Genomic DNA, 22,358 nt, shown 5'->3' on the forward strand with positions numbered 1-22,358 from the left:
TGCTGAAATTGAACATCTAAGAAGCCCGAAAACTATTTTTTCGATTATATCAAAAGAGCAATTTTTGAGTTGTCTAGTTATAGTATTGAACCCACGTTATGATAAGATTGACAATTTGTCGAAGCTAGAGGATTCAAAAAACAATATATTTTTTAACATTCATTATATGAAAGCGTGAACTTCTGAAATATAATTATCTTGCATTTCTAATCATTAAATAGTAGTACTATTGCAGCTTTATAGTCACAATATGATTCGCCCATTAGGTCTTCTTTCACGTTTAATTTTTCTATGATTGTAAGTTGATTAATATTGTTATTTATTTAGGTTTTCATTCTGAATCCATGTTCATTAGATATCTTTCCGATAATTTTTCTGGATAGTTTATCCATGAGTCTATGGGTTTTCATCTATGGATCTAGTGAAAAGTAAATCGTGTTCTTTACACGTTAATCAGAAATTGGGAAAAATACAGTCATTTTTTACCACAAAGTATCCCAATAATAATGTACATACATTATGTGATATTATTAGTATCCCAGATTAAGCCATACGACACATACTCTCTCTAAGGGGGAAATTCACTCATCTCAGATACCTACGGTATCAAAGTGATTGAGCTCTGGTGGGTCTTTTGGTGTGTTTTCGAGCCCTAGGTGACTCGGTTCGTTGGATTATCTCCCAAAAATTTTCGTACGCATCTGGACGTCGAAAGTAGCACAGCTTTCTGCATGATCATAAAAAGATGTTTACTTAGACCCAGCTGTTTTAGGTTTTCTAGGAGGTTCTTCGGAATAACACCAGTAGTACATATAATAATAGGTACTGTCTGGGTACTTTCCATTTTTCACTGTCTTCTTATTTGTACTTATAGATCTCTACACTTGGCCATTTTTCATTGTATTTAACATGCAGATTATTATTGTTAGGTATCGCTATATCTATTACTGTTGTCTGTCTAGTAAGTTTATTAACTAGTATGAGATTTCGTCTATTATGAGCCACTGGTTGGTTTGTAAGAACACTGCGATCCCAGTACAGCTTGTAGTTGCCGTTTTCAAGCATTTTGACAGGAATGTATTAATATTAATAATAAACGAGATGTTTGGTTTGGAAAAGTCCCAGTTTGTTATTTAGTTCTTGGTGAACAATAGTTCATCTGATTCATGGCGTTCTTTGTAGGCAGTTCCGATAAACTCCTGGCAGCTTCCGTAAAATGTTGGATAATTTCTTGGGCTTGATCATCCATATCGGCATTTGTCGTTTTGTACCTGAGTTTGTGCGTGGACAATAAAACAGTGTAAAAAAAAATTAAACTCTTTTGAGATGTGGTGCTACAGGAGAATCCACAGAATATCGTGGACTGAAAAAGTAACTAATATAGAGGTGTTACAAAGAATGAAGAAATAATGTAAAGTCATAAAAACTGTTAAAATTAGAAAGATTCAATATCTGGGTCATATAATGAAGGGCGAGAAGTCCGTATTACTTAGATTAATTATGCAAGGGAAGATACAAGGAAAAAGAAACCCAGGACGTCGCAAAATATCCTGGCTAATAAATTTGAGAGAGTGGTTTGGTTGCAGCTCATTAGAATTATTCAGAAGTGCGGCCAATAAAATTAAGATAGCGATGATGATTTCCAACCTCCGATAGGAGAAGGAACCTGAAGAAGAAGACCTGAGGGTCTTTGACAATATTTTTCAGGTAATTTTTAGTAGGAACAACCTAATCCTGAAAAGCAAGTAGGAAACCTTTTGTCTCGAAAAACATCTTTCTTGATGTCAACCAATATTTCGAAGGTGTATTGTCGACTTATTCTTGGCTCATCTCATTATTGTCGCCGATTCAGAGGTTTACTCATCCAAGTGCGCATTTTTTCTTGCTTTCTCAAGTGATGTATGCGCATTTCTTGTTGCCTTAGTTTAAGCAGCGTTGTATCATCCACTGCGTAAATTGCTTGATGTTAGTTGTTCACCTATATCCATAAGTGCTCTTTCTCCTTACTACCGGTAATGTTGTTCTTTCTACTGTATTGCGAGGAAGGTGATTTTGCTCCTTTGTGGCGTACGTATTAACTGCCTTAAACAGATTTTTATTATTAAGATATGACCGATTTATATGCCTTACTTTTCGCACAAACGCAGAAGCAAGTTCGGTTTTCATTTGTTTATGGTCAATTTTTGCGCTTGCTTTACTCCCAAAATATTTATACCTACATATTATTTTCAGCCATTGTCTCGATGTTTTGGCATATCGACACATCTGAGCTTAACCTTTCCTGTGACTATATTTAAAACACCTTACTTGTCTAGTCCAAAGTGCACACTGATATCATTTGGGAATTTTTCTACAGTTTTTAGCATCTGATCCAGGTGTTTCGTATGAAAAAAATTAATTTCAAATCATCTATATACAGCAGATAAGCTTCGCCAAAACAGTGTTGTCATTCTTAATGCTAACACCTCAGGGTCAGTTCAGTAGCTGAGATAGTGGGTTTATCACTAAACAGAACCAAAGTGAACACAACGAGTCACCCTGGAAAAGGCCCCGGTTAATTGGGACATCTTTAGTTTCGATGTTGTATAGACCAGGTATTTAGGTAAATTTTAGTCTTCAACTCTATCATTATATGCTTTAAAAAGCTCACTATATTATCATCGACTTTATTTATTTTCAATCTACATACATATATGATCCTGTGGTAAAGAATCAAAGACCTTATTGTAGTCAATGAGAGCCGTAAAAAGTTCCTATTACGGCCCTCAAGGTTATAAGTTGTTCTGTGCAGCCCATGAAAACCTTAACGCATCCTTTCTGTTGAGGCTCTATGATATTGTTTATAGAACAGTGTTGGTTGTTACGCCCAGCTACACAGGATGTGACCAATTTGTACAAAGTTGGATGACAAGTAATTGGGCGGTACTTGACTGGATCTTGGGTGTTGTTTTGATTTTTTGGTATTAGGTAAGTGGTGCGCTGAGTAAGAGATAATGGTATTTTTTGCAGATTAGCAATAGCATGATTAATTAATATTGTTTAAAACTCATGAGCACTCCAAAACTTCTTTAGTAAGAAGTTTTGAACTGCGTCTGGTCCAGAAGATTTCCTGTTATGAAACTCTTTGATAATGTTCGAGACTTCTTCAGTGGTGGAAGGTCTATAAGGAATATTACTGTAGTGTTGATAGTTGTTGTGCATATTGTCGCATTTCCGGCTGTTACTAACTTTATATCAGCTGTATACTCATGTCACTGTATGACATTTTTCACCATTGTTATCTGTATCCCTGGAAACCCCCGAAAACTGAACATTAGATTAACCGAAGTTAAAATATATCAACACAGTTTTGCAGCTACCTATTTATATTAACATGTAGGTATATCGAACTAATAGTCGTTAATGACTGTGTTCAATATTATGTTTACGCATATGAAAATCTTTTAATAAAGTGTCAACGTAAATAAAAAATAAAAAAAAAAATAAATTTTTACTATTTAAGGTTGCTGATCTGGCCATTTGTGATTTTACAATAACATCCGAGAGAGAGGAAGTTGTTGATTTTACAGTTCCGTTTATGACATTAGGTAAGATAATATGGCTTTGTAAATCTACTTAGTGTTTTGTTTTCTACTTTGGCTTTATAACCTTTATGCTAATTGGCGTGATTTCAATCTATAATATAAACATGAATCGCAAAATGTGTTGGTAAGCGCATAACTCAACAACGCATGGACCAATCTTAACAAACCTTTTTTTAAAATGTTTCTTGAAGTCTAAGGATGGTTTTCACGACAAGAAACATTCGAATAATTTCCGGGAAAACCCTAAAACCCTTTTTCTTTTTCCCATACAAATATTTTCTAACTAAATATAGAGTCAATTTGAACAAAAGTTTATATTAAATTACAAGCACTCACTGTTGTCCAAACAATATAGGTGTGTTCCTTTTAATAAATTCCACAGGGGGTTGCAAAATAAGACGAAAAAACAACTTTATTTTTACACTCCATATATGGGTAAACATTGACACATTACACATTGACATTTCCCAGAAAACATTAATACAGTTATTACTTAGACATAGATCTGCAATGATCTTTTTTTCATAAATATATAAAATCTTTTATAACTAAATAAATAAAAATAAAATTTTTCCATAAATCTTTTTCCCATACAAATATTTTCCAACTAAATATAGAGTCAATTTGAGCTTTATTGCTATTCAATAAAGTTTATATTAAATATATAGTAAACATATAAGTATTTAATTTTTTAGTAGGACTATGTCAAAAATATTAGAAATAATGTACTATTAATAAAATGATATTTAACAGAATTAAGTGGTGACGTAATATCAACCTATTTTCCAAAACCTCATTAATTAAAAGATATATTTAAGTATTTTTTTATCTTCTATTTTTTGCTAGATATATAACTTCACATGTTTCATATTTGATAAATGATCTATTTGTATTATTTTGAAAATACTTTCAATTATAGTCCTATTTATAGATAGCACTTAATTTTTACATCATGTTCGATTCAATCCAGCGGTTTACTCATTGTAGACATACTGCTTCCTTAGTTGTTGTAAGGGTAGACAGTAAACTTTTGTTTTTTTAAATATTTATTTTTTTAGGATCTTCTTTTCATGCATACCCTCTATGTATATTGGCTATTATATTGGACCACATTACTGTATCTATTATTGGTCTAAATAAACCTGTTGATATCATTCTCTTCTATGCTCGTAGGTTCTGTAAGCACGATGTTCTTTTTCCCCATCCTGCCATCCATCAACGTTTTCTTCTTCTTGACCATAAGACCCTCTTTTAAGTTTTGTGGCATACGAGAAAACAAAGGCCAACAGTTTCCTCAGGTGGCTTTTATAATCTCCTCTGGTTTCATACTCACTAGTAAATTCCTGCCTCATATAACTTATTCTTCTTCTTCAATTTCATATTTTATGCACCGTGATTCATTCATCGTACCTATATTGTATAGGTGTTTTCTTAAACAACTATAACATTACGAATAAACTATAACATTAGATACACTGACGACGCAATAGTTTTTGCAGAAAGCTTAGATGGTTTTCAAAGAATAATGTCTCGCAAATCACCTATAAGTAGAGAATATGGACTTAATCTCAAAAAGAAAAAAACAATGTACACTGTAGACAGTAAGCATGAAATATATACGTTGGTGTCAACATAAACAGCAAATGGGACGAATCTACTGAAAAAAAACCTCTTTTGAGAAGTCACTATTTATCTCTTTATACCAAAATCTCTTATCTCAGATGCTATGAATTTTCTACGTTATTATATGAAGTAGAGGCCTGGACACTTTTTAAAGCTTCTATAAGAAAGCTCGAAGCCGTCGAGATATGATGTTACAGACGGATCTTAAAAATTTAAGAATAGCCATGCTGATCGCCGACAACAGATAAGTACATTAACTCTTTAAGCCGCCATGGTACACGCGATGTACCACCTTTTTCGGTATAGTTAAGCGGCAGTGGTCTTATAAATGTACCAGCTTTTTAAATCATTGTCGCTTACATTGCACTGGTACAGTTTTTCGACCAATGTAACATCTACTGGAGACTAGGCAAACACACTGGTATGCTTAAATCCAGATTTTATCGCACTCTGTAGTCACAAACTTTATTTTTTTGGCAGTACATCGTGTACTGAATCTTGTCGACAGATTTTTATTAACTAATTAATTAAGTTATATTAATTAAGTTTATATTATATTATATTAGTTTTATGTCTCCAAACTTGTACAAACTGGTACGGTGGTACAATATTTGTACCACCCCATAACTAAAAAAATAAAAATTTAGTTGCAAAAAAAACATCGGATTGTGTATCAATAGTAAATAATTAACCCCTTGATGTGTTTTTCTTTATCAATTTGTGAGTAAAAGTATTGTTGCTCCACTAGGGCATATTTTGCATAAATACTTTTGCTCCTCAAAGAGTTAAAACGAAGCAAAATATCCAGTCACCAATTTGGTGACGTTTTAATATTTCATTTATTAAGGTTCATCAAATGTTCTGAAAGTTTTGTTATCATTATTTTTAATTATTTAATTAGTTTGGATTTGTTCTGAGCGGCTTATTTCTTTTATTGATTCCTGATTAGCCGCTTTTAAACCTCGTTTCTTACGGCTTCTTTGGTGATCCCACACAATGGTTCTGGGCTTATAAAGGTTTCGCTCGAGCCTTGTTTTACTAACAAAGCTTTTCGTTCATTTCCAAGCACTCCTTTATAACACGGCATCAATATTAAAGACACTTTGTTGTTTTTTGTCTGGTTGCTGAGGATATTTTGACAGTTTCTCACAAGTTTTTACGTGCCAAGTGCCAACACAGTCCATCAAAGCAAAAACTTCTACTTGCAATACAGTTGTATATTGACTTGAGCTAAAAGATTTTTATTACACGTTTGCACAAAGAGTTCTGATCCAATACGATGGGAAGTTTTAGATTCATTTGTTAACCATATTATGACCCCATTAGTGTTTGGAACTTTTGTATTAAGGTCGTAAAACTATCTTCTCTCTAACTAACTCTCCAGATGGAACCGGATGCGCTTTTTAATATACCATCGGAACATATAGAAAAGAAATTCAAACTGAACCCGCAAACTTCGATTTATACAGCAGAGGCTATTGCAATATACGTAGCTTAATTATATGTACCTGAAGTTGATTTTGCGCATATTATAATTTTGTCGGATTCCTTTGCTTTGTTTTGTTTTGATAGAGCCAAAATTACTTGTTCTAACGAAAATTCGTTCTTGGAGGAACAACATTTCTTAACATCTGTTTTATTAAAAAATGATTATCCTTTATCGTTTATAAATAAGGAATTTTCAACAGTCGATCGAATAGAACAAAACAACTTAAAACGAGATCCTACAGCATATGCAAGGAATAATACGAGGAAAATAACAATACCATACATAAAAGGATTATCGGAAAAGCTTAAAAGGATAGGAAATAAATTCAACATTTCAACAACATTCAAAACAACAAACACGTTGAGATCTATTTTGTCCAAAACCAAACCTAACAATGAACAAGAAAGGACAAAGAATTGCATTTATAAAATACCTTGTGAATGCGATCAGTTTTATTTAGGTGAAACATCAAGACCATTAAATGTTAGAATAAGTGAACGTCAATCCTATATTAAAAATAGAGAATTTGATAGATCTCAAATATGTAAACACGCATGGGATAATGAACATAGGGTTCAATGGAATGATTCAAATATAGTCCTAAAAGAAACGGATGGCAAAAAGAGAAAAATCAAAGAAGCGACTCTAATTATGCTAAATAAAACCAATTGTGTCGCGAATTCCTCGGCAGAATGTAGTAGGATCTGGTTACCCATATTGAAAGAGGAAGTTATTAAAAGGAAAATACCAGTATTGGTAAGTCAGTAACATATAGAGAAGACATCATTTATGTTTTTTAAATAACAAACATATAAAATCGAAATTTGGTGTTTATTGAAGGTAAACTAAATGCACGATCAAATACTTACCATGTCGGGATAGTATTATGAGGTTTTTTTCCTGGTTTTTCCCTCATAATTTACTATGGAATCACTAACAGGAGAATTTTACTGTCATCATGGCATGTATTTGTCTTTTTTAAGACGAATTACATGTTATGATCTTTTCTGACGGATATTCTCAAGTTAAAGTTGATTTCATGTAATCGAATGAACTATCTTATAAGTAAAGTCGTCCCAGGAACGCAACTTAGCAATATTGGCAATATCATTTTAAAGTCGTCTACTTTAAAATGAATAATGTATGTCTGAATTGTCAATATAGATGAGTCAGATAAAATTAAATTATTAGAAAAATTTTTCACTAAGTAACAAAAAACAAAATTTGTTTAATTTACTAATGTTTGTATTTTGAGAACGATTTCCGAAGTGAAAATTGAAACGTCAATAAACGTATTTTAACCTTTAATTGTGGCTTATTCCCATTTAAATAGTAATTAATTTAAAATGCCACAAGAAAATAGCTTCAGAACAAAACTAAAATATATTATAAGATGTGTTTTTGGTAGTACCAAACATGTTCTTTTCATAAACAAAGTATATTTTAGGTATTGGTATCTTATTTAAAAAACCAGAAGACGCTCCACCCAGTTTCTTTTCCTTTGCGGATCCTTTCGGTCTCGACACATGGATTTGCATGGGATGCTCATTTTTGATAACTTCCGGCGCACTTTACCTAATAGGCCGATTATGTGCTGACGAATGGACCAATCCTTTTCCATGCATAGAAGAACCAGAATATCTTGTTAACCAATTTAGCATTAGCAATTCGCTTTGGTTTTCAACTGGTGCAGTATTAGCCCAAGGGTCCGAGATTGCTCCAATGTAAGTAATACAATCTATATAAATAAAACTTCCGAATGACTGCACCAAATTAGATAATTCTTCTTTTGTTGTGTTTGCTATTATCAGAAGAAGGTTTGTGTAAAAGATAATTTTTAAAAACTTTACGGAAAGACGTAAAAACAGTTTTTATGTTTTTCGACATTTTAAATCGCAATATAAATAATGAATAACTCCATACTATGATTACCAAAGTAGGCTACGATTAACAAAAAAAATATCAGTGTTGGTAGATTGGCATATTAACATAGCTGTAGTTGATATTGCGGTTCTAAAAAATACCAATGTATTGACATATAAGATGGGAGGACATGTCAATGAGGCGGTTTAGAGAATCTCTTCATTTTCCATACACAAACGCCATTCCACTGTAGATAATTTAGCTGTTCACCTGGTGAATGTACAACGACTTAATTTCACGAGAGAAAACGTAACGTCAAAGAGCTGAACGACCACCAATTACAACGGTGAAGAGCTCCCTTTTCTTAAACGGTTTTAAAACAGTTTTCCAACAGTTGTTGAAACTTGTTCAGTTTTAATAAAGATACACTCAATTTTATATTCCTATTCTGACCTGTACATGAGTCTGTATAAGCTATGTTATATTTATGAATCACAGCATAGTGCTTTAAATTCATCACTAAAGAAGTATCAATGTCTTGCGAACCGCGCCTGCTCTCTCCTCTCGTTTCATACATACATGTAACTAATACTGCTATTTATATAAGGAATAAATTCCTAAATTATAGAGATAAAGATTTCTTTTATGGTAGGTCAGGCCAGACATTGTAAGCTTAGGGAAATCTAGTTCTTAGGGAAAGGCAAAGTTGTTTTGTTACTGAAAATATGTTTTTTTAAATCATCATTGTCGGTACTATTGAGATTTAACTCTATGATCGTAACAAAATTTGCAAGTGTCTTGATGAGGAATTTTGAAATGGAAATTAAATTTTGTATTAAATACCTGATACATAATAATTTTTGGTTGTGTATTCTGGTTTCAACATTCTTTTACATACAGATCATACATCTTTTTTACAGTTAGATTACTGCTCAGATATTTTCTATTGGGATTTTTATTTCTGGGATAATAACTTTGATAAGCCGGAAAAGTATTTAACAGTGTGTCAATTTTATAACTTACAATGGGCTATATCTCATGAACAAAAGCTGATATCGAAAAATACTTGAAACCGTTTCTAGGATAGTAAGGGAGAACTAAAATGACATAAAAGAAAACTCACCCCCATTAACCCTCTAGGCCCCACCCACCACAACCAAAAAAGTTTAAATTGCAAACCCCTACTTGTGATACATCATTAAAAGGCTATAAAAAATGTTATCCAATTGTATAAATAATATTTATACAGGGTGAACCAATAATTGTGAAACTTTAGCTTAAATGGAACTATCCTAGAAACGGTTTCAAGCATATTTAGATATCAGCTTTTGTTCGTGAGATATAGCCCATTGTAAGTTTTAAAATTAACACACTGTACATGCCTGATAATATTAGAATTATCTGACTTTCTAGAGCTTCTAGTAGCTCTTAGCTATTTATAATTAGAGAAATATCATTTCGAAATGCATCTGTGCAGGCGGCCGTTACTTATCTTAAATGTATCAAAAAAATATTTTTTGCAAACTATATGTGTTTTATTATCAATTTTCATACGTATTAAAAATTTCTATGTTTTCCTAAGCGAAATCCATTTATAAGGCGTTTTCTATTTATGGGTGAAGCTTTTACCAAGCCAGAAATATAGCTATTTTGTGACACATAATCGCCGAGCTTCCTAAATGGGTAAAACCCGTTATGTCTCTGCGTTATTCAAAATAAATTAGTACACCTCTTTTCGAAAAGCTTTACAGTAATTATTACTCTACTGTTAGTATTCCTTACTTTGTCTTTCTATTAATTTTTCAGAAATTCTTGAATTTCATCTTTCTTACTCTGTTTGGTTGGAATTTTTTTAATGCATCTGGAGTGATATGATGCATTGTCTATAACAATGACGCTATTTTCTTTTAACTTTGGAAGTAATGTATTCTCAAACCACGATTCAAAAAGCGTCACTTCGATGTCTTGGTGGTAGTCTATAGAACTGTCTTTAATACTTTTGGAACTCAACAATAACGTATCGTTCACCGATCCATGTTGTCCTCCGCAATGTAATATGCAAATTCGCTTGCCTCTAGAATGGGGTACATTTATTTGGCATTTTCTTGTACCGTTTGTAAAGGCTTTATCTATCGTTTCGTGAGAATCAAACCAAGTCTCGTCCAGATAATAAATTTCTCGACACTCACTGCGGTATGTAAAATTTTTTCGACATATTCATTCCTACATTTTATTAGGCGGTTACTTTCCATTATGGTTTGTTTTTTATTGACAGTTTTATATTTAAAACCATTTTTGGTCAAAAATCTTCCCAAAGTCTTTGTGGAACAATCATCAACAATATGTTTTTCTTTTAATTTTGCCATGATATTGTTTAGGTTAGGCATAACTTTAGCTGTATACATATTATATATTGTCTCACTAATAGGTTCCAAGAGGTGAGGTTGAATTTTTTTAGAGCTTCCCAAATCGTGTCTTGTTGTTCTACCCTTCGAACCTGTCTTTATTAAACGGTACACTGTTGCACAAGAAATTTTTGTTAAAACCGCCGTTTGCTTAACAGCTTCATATTTGATCATTTTTTTAGAAAGTCCATCAAATACACCTAACACCATATTTTGCTCAGCTACACACAAATCCTTCCTTTGTTTAGTACTTGGCCCCGTACCATCTTCATCTTCTAAATTATCCGTAGGTTCATTTTCGTCGGGTAAACGCACATCACTTTCCCATGGCCGCCACATATTTTTCTTTGATAAATACTTAATATATCACAACACTTTTTTTCGACAAACAAAATATACTGCTTAAGAATGACTAATTCCATTATTTAAATATTGTGACAATGATCCCGTCCCATTTAAGCCATCCCGCCCGAATAAGTGTTGGATGGTGCCATCTAATGTCCTGAGAATTTAGACCATTATTATTCGATGTGCCTCAATTCACGTCTCTACATCTTTGAAAAAAACTTCTGACTGCGAACAGAGCCTCATGGTCTCCCAATGCGTTTGAACCCGAATTATGTATTTGTCATGTACGTCTTAGCGAAGAGAACGATAACGCCAATTCCACTTTTTAGAACGCCGATCTACACAGTAGGTACCTCTCAGTTGATCGGCATGATCTACAGCACCCATATATTTATTATAATCCGCAACTGCAACTGGACAAACAATTTGGGTTTTAGTTCCATCCTTCTCTTTTCTTCCAACAAATGTGGTTTGTGATCCATGAAAGTTTGATGCAAAATGGACACATTTGTTGTCTTTCCATTTGAAAAAACTAATATCTGTATTAGAAATTCTGTAGTCGAAATCTCCACGTGTCATCTTTTTATCGTCAGTTAAATTTTTTGGACAACCCTTTCTAGTGATACGGATAGTTCCACAAGCCAATGTTCTTTCCAGTTTTAGTTTTTCCAAAAGTTTGACACTTGTAAAAAAGTTACCAAAATATATTATTCTGTCTTTTCCCCATTCTGGTTCTGTGAGTTGTAAAACTACTCTTTCCCCTAATCCAAAATTTTTAAATTTATCTTCCAGCTGCTCATTTTTACCCTGGTATATCTCAAAACTTTTTATGAAACCTTTTTGATCGGCTAAACACCAAAGTTTGTAACCACGTTTGATGGGCTTCATCGGGTTATACTGCTTCAGTGAAGATCGCCCCTTAAAAATAATCATAGATTCATCAACAGCCAGCTCTCTAGTACCATTGTAAAGATGCGTAAATTGATCGTTAAGAATTTTTACCAGCGGTCTGATTTTATAAATTTTATCCCAATTATTTATTGGTATCGTGGTGTTGTCATTAACATGCAGAAAACTCAGTATCTCTTGAAAGCGATTGCAGGTCATTGTTTTTTGTACTAAATGTACTCCAAGATCAACTGATGTATTCCAGTAATGTTTGTAGCTGGGCAAGGAATGGTAACCTATAAAAAAGTTTAGTCCAATAAACGCCATCAATTCATTTTCCTTCAAGTTGAGGTTCTTATTTTTTTATGTAGCATATAAATTACTTTGATATGTAATATTTTTTATAGCAGAACCTAAGACTGCTAAGAAATATTCGGTAGGTGTGGTGCAGTAGTTAGATAGATCACTTGCAAGACTTTCAGGGAAATTGTAGTCAGGAATATTTATTTGCAACTCACGTTTTTTCCAAGATCGGTCAGATTCTTTTTGTGTAGTTATACCTGAGTCCGTTTCTGCAATAGTTGTTTCAGCATCTGAGTCTTTAACTATATTCTGCATATTTGTTTCCAGTACAAATTCTGCTGCGGGACTGTTCAATGACATCATCTTCATCACTTTCAACATCTGTATCCTGGGAATTATCCATTGGAAGCTCTTCTAACATATTAAGAGCACGCTCAGCTTCTTCCAATAATTCCTCATCAGTCAATACTTTTTTCCAATACCACTTATTGTATTCCATATTTATTGAAACACCCAGAAACAAGTCTAAAAAAATATAAAATAATTATTATCATTTTAGTCCCGACGGTACTTTTGAGTCCAGTTTATATTTTTAGGTAAATATTTGAAGTAAACTACTATAAAGTGGTAATAAATCTAATTACACAAAGTAAATACACTAATATAACTTACCTGATACACTAAATCTAATTTATAATCCTCTAAATATTAAAAATATCACTTATAAAAGAGCCTTTTTAGTAACCGTGTATGAGCTGTGTCAGACATAACCAAAAACAGTTTTATGACATTTCACTGCTTCCAACCGAAACTAATAAACTACACAGAACTTAAAAATATGTTACTCTAGGGAACTGCAGGGGCTGACAGCGCAGTTAAACGGCCGAGTTATTTATAATGCTGTTGAATGATGCCGGTACTTAAAAGTACCGTTGGTACACAAAGGGTTAAGTGTAAAATATCTTGCACCAAATTGAGTTTAAAAACAAGTCTAGTAAATTATTACAAAAAATTACTAGCACTTTAATACTGAAAAGAGATTAATATATTTTTAACCGGACATAAACAGATAATTGCTTAGGTGCGTCATCTTCGAATTTCTATCCCAGATACTATTTCTATTTTTTTAATAATTAATTTTTTAGTGCTTTCTCATCAAGGACTTGTGCGGCGTTTTGGTGGTATTTTTGCCTTATCATGAATGCCTCATATACTGCAAATTTAGCTGCGTTTCTGGCGACTCAGAATCCTATAAAATTATTTACTGACTTAGATTCTCTTTATCATAATAAGCATGGAATAAAATATGGTGCTAAATTAGGAGGAGCAACTATACGCTACTTTGCGGTAAGTATTCAAGGCAGAATTTGAAATTTTTTTATTTCCTTTTATAAATATGTTCAAGACTAATCTTGTGTACTGATTCTTGGTAACTATAACAACTATATATCATATATTTTATCGACCTTTAATCATTTAATCACTTATTTATCAGAATACCCAGATTTAATTCAAACGGTTTAAACTCCCTATAAGGGGAAAATTCACTTATTCCAGAGATCTACAGTATCAAAAGTTAATACGTCGGAGTATCTCCCAAAAATTGTCTCACGCATCTGGCTGTTGCAAATAGTATCGTCTTCTACTTGGTCCTATAGACATGTTCAATAATACCCAGCTATTTTACGTTCTCTAGGAGGTTCTTTGAAATGACTACACTAGTAGAGAGAATAATATGTATCGTCTGGGTACTTTCAATTCTACCTTGTTTTCTTATTTGTATTAAAAGATCTTTGCACTTGGCGATATTTCGTTGTATTTAACATGCAGATGGTTATTGTTCGGTATCGCAACATCTATTAGTGTTGCTGTCTAGTAAGTTATTTAATCAATGTGAGATCCATTCTATTATGTGCCACTGGTTGATCTGTGTTAATCAGAGTGCAGTCCCAGTACAGCTTGTAGTTGTCGTTTTCAAGTATTCTGTCAAAGACGTATTGACAATAAGGGAAATAGTCGGGTTAAAGAAGCCCCAATTTGTTAGCTAGTTCTTGGTAAATAATCTTTCCTACTAAGTAATGGCGTTTTATATACTCAGTGCCGATAGACATCTGGCAGCCCCGGTGTCCTGATAAGATGTTAAATGGTTTATTGGGCCCGATATCCATTTTGTCGTTTTGGACTTAAGGTCATAAGGTCTTTGACAATATATTCCAGGAGGATTCGCCCTTGCAGAGGTTCACTCATCCAGATGCGTACTTTTTCTTCTTTAGACAGGTGGGTAAGATATGACTGATTTAGCTTTCATACTCTTTGTACGAAGTCGAAAGTTAGTTTGGTGTTCATTTGTTTCTGTTCAATGTATCACGCTTGCTTTAATCCGAGATAATTTTATATATTATTCTCTCCCGTTACTTCGATGTTTTATCATTATTTATTAAAATTATTAAACACAATAAAATACGGAAAGAATGGAGAACGAACTCTACTATTTTAAAAAAAAAGGAGATAAAAACTAGCCAGAAGACTACATAGGTATAAACTTGCTAAATACTACCCTAAAACTTACAACAGTAAATCAGAGGATTATTTTAGCACATGAACACTAGGATTTTCGTAGTTAAAGATCGTGTACAGATGCAATATTCGCTATAAAGCCAATTACTGAGAAATCACTAGAGTGTAATGGAGTATAATAACAAAATGGAAGTCAGAATACATGGACGACAACTTACAGAACCTATAGACATAGACGGCAGAATAAGTCAGGGGGACTCATTGAGCCCCATGCTCTGCAATTTAATCATGCATGAAATCATTAAAAGCGTTAACCGAGGGAGAGGATACAAAATGGGAAACAAAAAAATAAAAATACTCTATTATGCAGACGACGCAACATTGACAGACCAATATGAAGATAGTCTTCAAACACTGGCCCACAGATTTAATATAGGAGCAAAAGAATTTAATATGACAGTCTCCTCTCAGAAAACTTAAACAATAATAATCAGCAAAGGACCATCCAAATATAAAATAGAAATTAATGGCATCAGTATTAAACAAGTAATGAAAATAAAATACATAGGAATTAGACTGTTCAGCTATGGAGACCTGGACAAAGAAGGAAGAGATCAAGTACAAAAAACAAATAGACGGGCAAGACGCTTTAATAACACTATATGACGAAACAGACACATTACCACTGAGATGAAGTCAAGAATTTATAAAGCCAGTGTAAAACCAATAATGACATATGCCTCAGAAACAATACCCGACACAGCCACAACACAAAGGCTACTGGAAACGGCAGAGATAAGAGTACTGAGAAGAAAAAGAGGAAATACGCTGAGAGATCGAAAGAAAAGTAAAGACATTATAAGAAAATGTAACGTACAGTGTGTAAATAAATAGACACCAAATAGAAAAAAAGAAGGAAATAACCACATAAGCAGAATGGGGAAGAACTGTGTTATCAAAATAGAAAGATATAAGTTATAGCCGGCCGAAGAAGTATCGGACTACCGCGAAAAAGATGAAGTGACAACCTTCTATAGAGGTATTAATCCATCAATGAATAAGCAGAATTTCTTATAAAGAAGAAGAAAAAGAAAAAGAAAAAGAAGAAGAAGATTTCGACGTTTTGACCATCTTGTATATCCAGGCTTCCAAGCTGAACCTTTTCCCTGAGTGTATTTTGAACACGGCAATATATTATCGAGAATATCACAAATTTAGCCAGACGGCTCACAATTCCTCTAAGGAGAAAATTCACTTACACCAGATACCTACGGTATCAAAAGGATTCGATGAGTCGAGAATATTATTATTACATTTATCATGATTTCATTGTATCAATTGTATTATCTCTAACCTTTTTGTTATTTTGTTACGCATAAATGTTCCCTATCTTCATAATTCCTTGACGTGTGATCGCCAATAGATATATTCTAAGAAGCTGTTGAAAAACATTGAAAAAATAACATAGAAAAAGTATAATTTGCAGTTACGTTTTAATATATTTTAGGGTGCGGAAAATGGATCTTTACTTTGGAAGGTCGGGCAGTACATGTCGAATCATCTAGACTTACAACCCACAGAAAATGATGATGGTGTAAAAAGAGCAGAGCAAGAACCATACGCATTTTTTATGGAATCAGCTTCTATTGAATACACTACCCAGAGACATTGTGGCTTGCAAAAATATGGAGATAACCTGGATTCAAAGGGATACGGCATAGCAATGAGAAAAGGTAACACTTATTATAGTAATAATATAAAATTAACTAACTTCAATTGCGGCTTATTTTCATTAAAATAGTAATTCCTATGGGCACGTTTCTGGGAGGTATGTTCTTAGGTAAGGATGCGGTAATTGTTGTGGGCTGGCATCAATAAACAATTTGAAGGTTGTGTCAACAGAAACACGCATTGTCTCATAGAGGTATCTAACTAGCGGCAGCATATAAGATGCAAGATGCAATATGCAAGATTTACGATACAAGAGGCAAAATACAAGATACAATAGTAAACAGAAGTGACATTTAAGTCTATAATTACTAATAAAAATCTAAATTTTTTTTGGTTCATGCGAGATTAGCCCTAATTATATTTTTGGAGAGAAGACGGATTCGGATAAAAAATAATCTCTCGTCGTTTTTTATTAAACTTGACTTTTAGAGAAGGTTTTAGAAAACGAGAAAATTACATTTGTACTTAGAAGTAAAGGGTTATTAAATAGACAAAACACCTAACCTATTGATTTATTTCTAAGAAGGAAAAAATCGTACAAGAACCATGTTTATTCTCGAGATGCTAATTAGAAAGCGTAGTATAACCCTTTTAAAGATTTGTTAGCCATGGCCGTAGCTAAAAGAAATTTCTGAGAGAAATAAAAATTTGAAGAAATTGCGAGATGATTCAGCATGCTTTAAGTTAAAATGGTCATATTAAATTCTTTTGCTCCTATATTAAATCTGTTGATTAGTCTTTTTTCATCGTGGGATATCAATATTGTGTCGTCCGCATAACAAAGTATTTGTACTTTATTGACTTTTTGTCACTTAAATCAAACTCGGATGGTACTCTGATTTAAACATACTTTCATAAATTTTAGTAATATTTGACATAAGTTAAAATAATTATCTGACATAACGTGTAACATAAACATAACCGTTTACACCAAAAAATAAGTCAATAAATCATAACGTCAATCTACTAAATTAACATAAAAGTGATATTTACATAACAGTTTTAACCATGCCTGGAAACTTATATGAATGAAATCCGTAAACTAATTTTCGAAACCAAATTCAGAATTTTGCTTTAATCTGTGCCTTCTAAAAATTGCAAGGCAAAACAGACGTTGATAAAGATGTTATTAGAGACATGGGGAATCTAAAAATTGCATTCCACAACATATCTCCTCAACTAAGCAAAATTTTTAGCGAATTGGTTTCTAGTACTCGTACAGAGTATATCGGAATAAAAAGGAAAAGACAGTAAGATTTGATTTCACGTACAGGGCGCCTGTGCATCCGCTTATACGTATTTTGGCCTAATAGGCCTCTTCAGAACGGCTTTCACAGTCGCTCTGAACGTGAAAATAAATCTTTTGTGTCTTAGGAAGCAACCCTAACATGACTTCGTATAGACGCAAATAGCGACATTTGATATTAAAATCCGTAAACTAATTTTCGAAACCAAATTCAGAATTTTGCTTTAATCTGTGCCTTCTAAGAATTGCAAGGCAAAACAGACGTTGATAAAGATGTTATTAGAGACATGGGGAATCTAACTAAGTTATAATTAACTTTTTTTACAACATAAAGACCTTTATACTTGGGTATAAGTTTTTTATTTACATATATGTGGTGTGGTATCATTATTTCCAATTATAACATTTCGTCCAGGTTGATAAACCTGAGATTTATGACTTTTATCATACATCTTCTTACATTTTTCCTGTGACGCAACTATTCTTTCTTCTGAATTTGATCTAATGTCTTTCAAGCATATTTTTTCTTCATCTAGTAACTGTAATGTCTCTTTAATATTATCTCTAAGTTTTCCTCTTTGATCCCTACCAAATAGTAGTTTAGCGGGTGTTTCTTCTGTAGACCTATTTATACTATTATTTATGCTAAACTTTACCTTACTTAATGCTTTTGTCCAATTGGTCTGATTTTCATTAGAAAGTTTACCTAATATGGGAGTTAATAACCAATTTACCCTCTCAATTTGTCCATTTGCTCGAGGACATCCTGAAGCAATAAATGTATGCCTGATTTCATACTCTTCGATTAATTTAGAAAATTCTCCTGATGTGAAACAAGATCCTCGATCAGGGATTATCTATTTGGGAAACGAATAATACCAAAAATAATCAGTTGAATGTCTAATAACTTCACTAGTATCTCTGTACTTTTACAAGAATAAAGTTTTACATATTTTGTAAATCCATCAATAATTTCAAATATATACCTACTTTAGTTTACCTACTGCTGGAAGAGGTCCATAGTAATCTTTGTGAATTATTTCAAATAGTAAATTTCCTGTCGGTATATTATGTAAATAGCCTTCTTGTTTACCTGATTTGGGGTTGTATTTAATACACTTTAAACAACTTTTAATATACTCCTTAATTCTAGTTTTAATTTGGGGAAACCAATATGTTCCTGTAATTAATTTCTAGCTTTTATCAACACTAAAATGACCCATATTGTTTTGATATGTGTTTAAAATATGACTTTTCATATCTTTTGGTACATAGAAACATATTTTTCCTTTGATTTTTCTACAAACTAGTCCATTCCTTAACTTAAAAAATTTGTGTTTATCTTCTTCTAATTGCTCCCTTAAACGCGCTATATTTTAATCTGTGGTTTGTATGATGGCTAAAGTTTGTTTTAATGTATCCTCTTCTAGAATAAGCACTCTATTTATTCGACTCAAAGGATCAACATGCTTCATTCGATCTGCTGGCCTATGTGCAATTGCATAGTTATAATCGTGTAGAGTAAGACACCATCTCATAATTTTAGGGTTTATGTCTTTTTTGGACATGGATAACTTAAAACTATCACAATCAGTTAAGATTTTGAAAGAAATGCCTTGTACATACACATGAAACCTTTTTAAAGAATAAATTATTGCAAGACATTCTAACTCGAAGCTATGATATTTTGTTTCATAATCAATAGTTCTTTTACTGAAAAAAAATACAGAATGAAATTTCCCATCTGCTTGCTTCTGCAATAATATTGATCCATATCCCTATGAACTAGCATCACAATGCTGTTCAGTTTCTGCATTTGGACTATATATAGCAAAAATAGGCGTAGATATTAACTTTTGGTTAATATCTCAGCCATTAATATTACCCTGGTTAATGTTACCCAGTACCAACTGTTTAACATCAGTTGGTACTGGGTAATTCTTTATGGCGCTAAAATTGTAAGGATTTGGACTAATGCCCTTTTCGCTAACAAAATATTCTAAAAATTCAATTTTCTGGTGCAAGAATTGACATTATAAAAATAGTATCCTTAACGCCTTGGTACCAATTAGGAGCAAAGTCATCAAAAAGTATTGCGATTCCTCGAAATGCGTTTTTGTCCGACACTAATGCGCAATCTTTATAAATTTCTATGGCACTAATAAAAGTATTTCCATTGGAGTTCTTTTATACCATCAAAATGCGAAGGGCACTTCGAAAGACTACTACTTTGCAACAACAGCGACGCACAAGCATTATGTTGATTAAAACTTTTTCAGAATCTGATTCGAAATTATTTATCGAAATCGAATATTCGTGAAAGTCTTTATTTTACTTGAAACGTAAATTATACGAATGATTTTGCATGCAATAAAATTGGAAAATACTGACCAAGTCGCTGGTATGTCCAAATTTCAGTAAAATATTTTCAACTTCTTATTCTATTACTTCTGGTTTTCAACAAAACAAAAGGTTTAAACACGTATAGTCTAGTAATAAATCCCAAAGCCATATTGTAAAGCAGCAGAGTTATTCAAACATATAATTGCCGAAACACTCTGGCAATTTTATCAAACGATTTTCATTAAATATTATGTTCAGTTTTTAAATAAGAAGCAGAAAATTGTGTAAAAAAACTAACAGCCAAAAAGAGCCTGATTTACTGAACCACTTTTTTCTATGTGAGCCTATGTTGTTGCCGAGAGGGGGCATTTGGGCCTGTAGGACCCATTGCCGGCTCTGCGGACTTCTTCCTGTCCTCGGAATTAGACCGGGTGTTGACCATCTTTGCTTGTCACTGATAAAATGATTTAATACTGCTACTGGTATAAAATAACGGTTACCGTGACAAGTATCTGTTATAGGTAACAGTTCCAAGGAGCAGTTACAAAATAACAGATCAAAAAAATAGAAAACAGAACAGGTAAAATAGTCTAAGTATTCCTTGACTTACGGAAGGAATAACTTAGTAAACAAGAACAATAAAATGGTATAAAAGTACAATGCAAAGAAAATGTTTCTAAGTGTTTCTTGACTTACGGAAGAAACAACTTAGAATGAAAAGTAAAATACACAAGATAAAAGAATAGAAAAGTGCAGAAATATTCCTAAGTGTTTCTTGTCTTACGGAAGAAACAACTTAGGACAGAAATACAGATAAATGAAATATGTAAATATAAAACAAGGTATGGAAATATTTCTAAGTGTTTCTTGACTTACGGAAGAAACAACTTAGAGTAAAAACAAACAAGAGAATCAAATATGGAAAAATAAGAATACAAATACTTATAAGTGTTTTCTTGACTTACGGAAGAAACGACTTACAAATACGAAAAATCAAATACAGAAAAGATGTGGAAATATTGCTAAGTGTTTCTTGACTTACGGAAGAAACAACTTAGCATAAAATAGAAAATGAAAGTAACAAATGTATTAAGTATTTTCTTAACTTAAGAAAAATATCTTAGGTAAAATATCGGAAATAATAATGCAACAATGATTATGAAAATATTTCTAAGTGTTCTTTTGACTTACCGGAAAAGAACGGCTTAGACGCACAATTAAAATAACAAGTCGAATATTCAGAGAAATATTTCTAAGAGTTCTTAGACTTACCGGAAAGAACTACTTAGACAAAGTACAAATCAAAATATAAAATAGAAAAAAGCAAGATAAATATTTCTAAGTGTTCTTAACTTACGGAAGAACAACTTAGACACAAAATACAAGAAAAATAAACAATCAAAATAACCAATTAAAATATCAAACAATCAGTATATGAACAAATATAGATCAAAGTAATATTCTAACCTGAAAAGGTCTGAATATACAATAATGCTAAAATAAAAATGGTATATAAGAAATCAGAAATAAAACAATAACTTAGTAGGAACAATAATAGCACCGACTAGGTCTACAGTAGAAGAGGCAAGCTCGACTGACCGATGAGAGAAAATCCACCTGCTTTTATGTAAAACAAATCCTTTGTTTTACGTAGCGAAAGTGGAATTTCCCTGCATCGAATCAATTAGAAATTTGGATTTGGCCAACCTTGGAATTCCCAAGTATTTTAACCGATATCCAAATTCCTTGATGCGTCGAGGACAATGTGAGCCTTCTGCAACTCCGAAATGGTGCAAAAAAATAGGTCAGTGTATTGCACTGGTGAAATTCGTCGTTAATTAACCACTAAAACTTTGATTTATCCATATTATAATTTCTTGCCTCAAGTTGGGTGACAAATTTTATGCCACACGTTGGGATGCCAAATTTTAACACATATTTTTAATTCTCAGAAATTTTTGGGGTTTCATAAAAAAGCATAACAAATAGATGTGCATTTATTGATGATTAAACGAAAA

The 22,358-nt window shown here is 32.7% G+C and overlaps 1 protein-coding gene across 2 annotated transcripts in view; it reads left to right on the top strand.

Annotated features, from left to right (window-relative positions):
- Positions 1-22,358, top strand: part of LOC140437367 (glutamate receptor ionotropic, kainate 2-like) — a 64,992-nt gene that overhangs the window by 35,232 nt on the left and 7,402 nt on the right. For both annotated transcript variants that reach the window (XM_072526857.1, XM_072526856.1), the window contains 4 exons: positions 3,503-3,587; positions 8,144-8,420; positions 13,649-13,850; positions 16,528-16,753. In XM_072526857.1, the coding sequence (XP_072382958.1) occupies positions 3,503-3,587; positions 8,144-8,420; positions 13,649-13,850; positions 16,528-16,753 (790 nt within the window). The remainder of the gene's footprint in view (positions 1-3,502; positions 3,588-8,143; positions 8,421-13,648; positions 13,851-16,527; positions 16,754-22,358) is intronic.

This window comes from Diabrotica undecimpunctata, chromosome 3 (genome assembly GCF_040954645.1).
Source record: "Diabrotica undecimpunctata isolate CICGRU chromosome 3, icDiaUnde3, whole genome shotgun sequence".
NCBI lineage: Eukaryota > Metazoa > Arthropoda > Insecta > Coleoptera > Chrysomelidae > Diabrotica > Diabrotica undecimpunctata.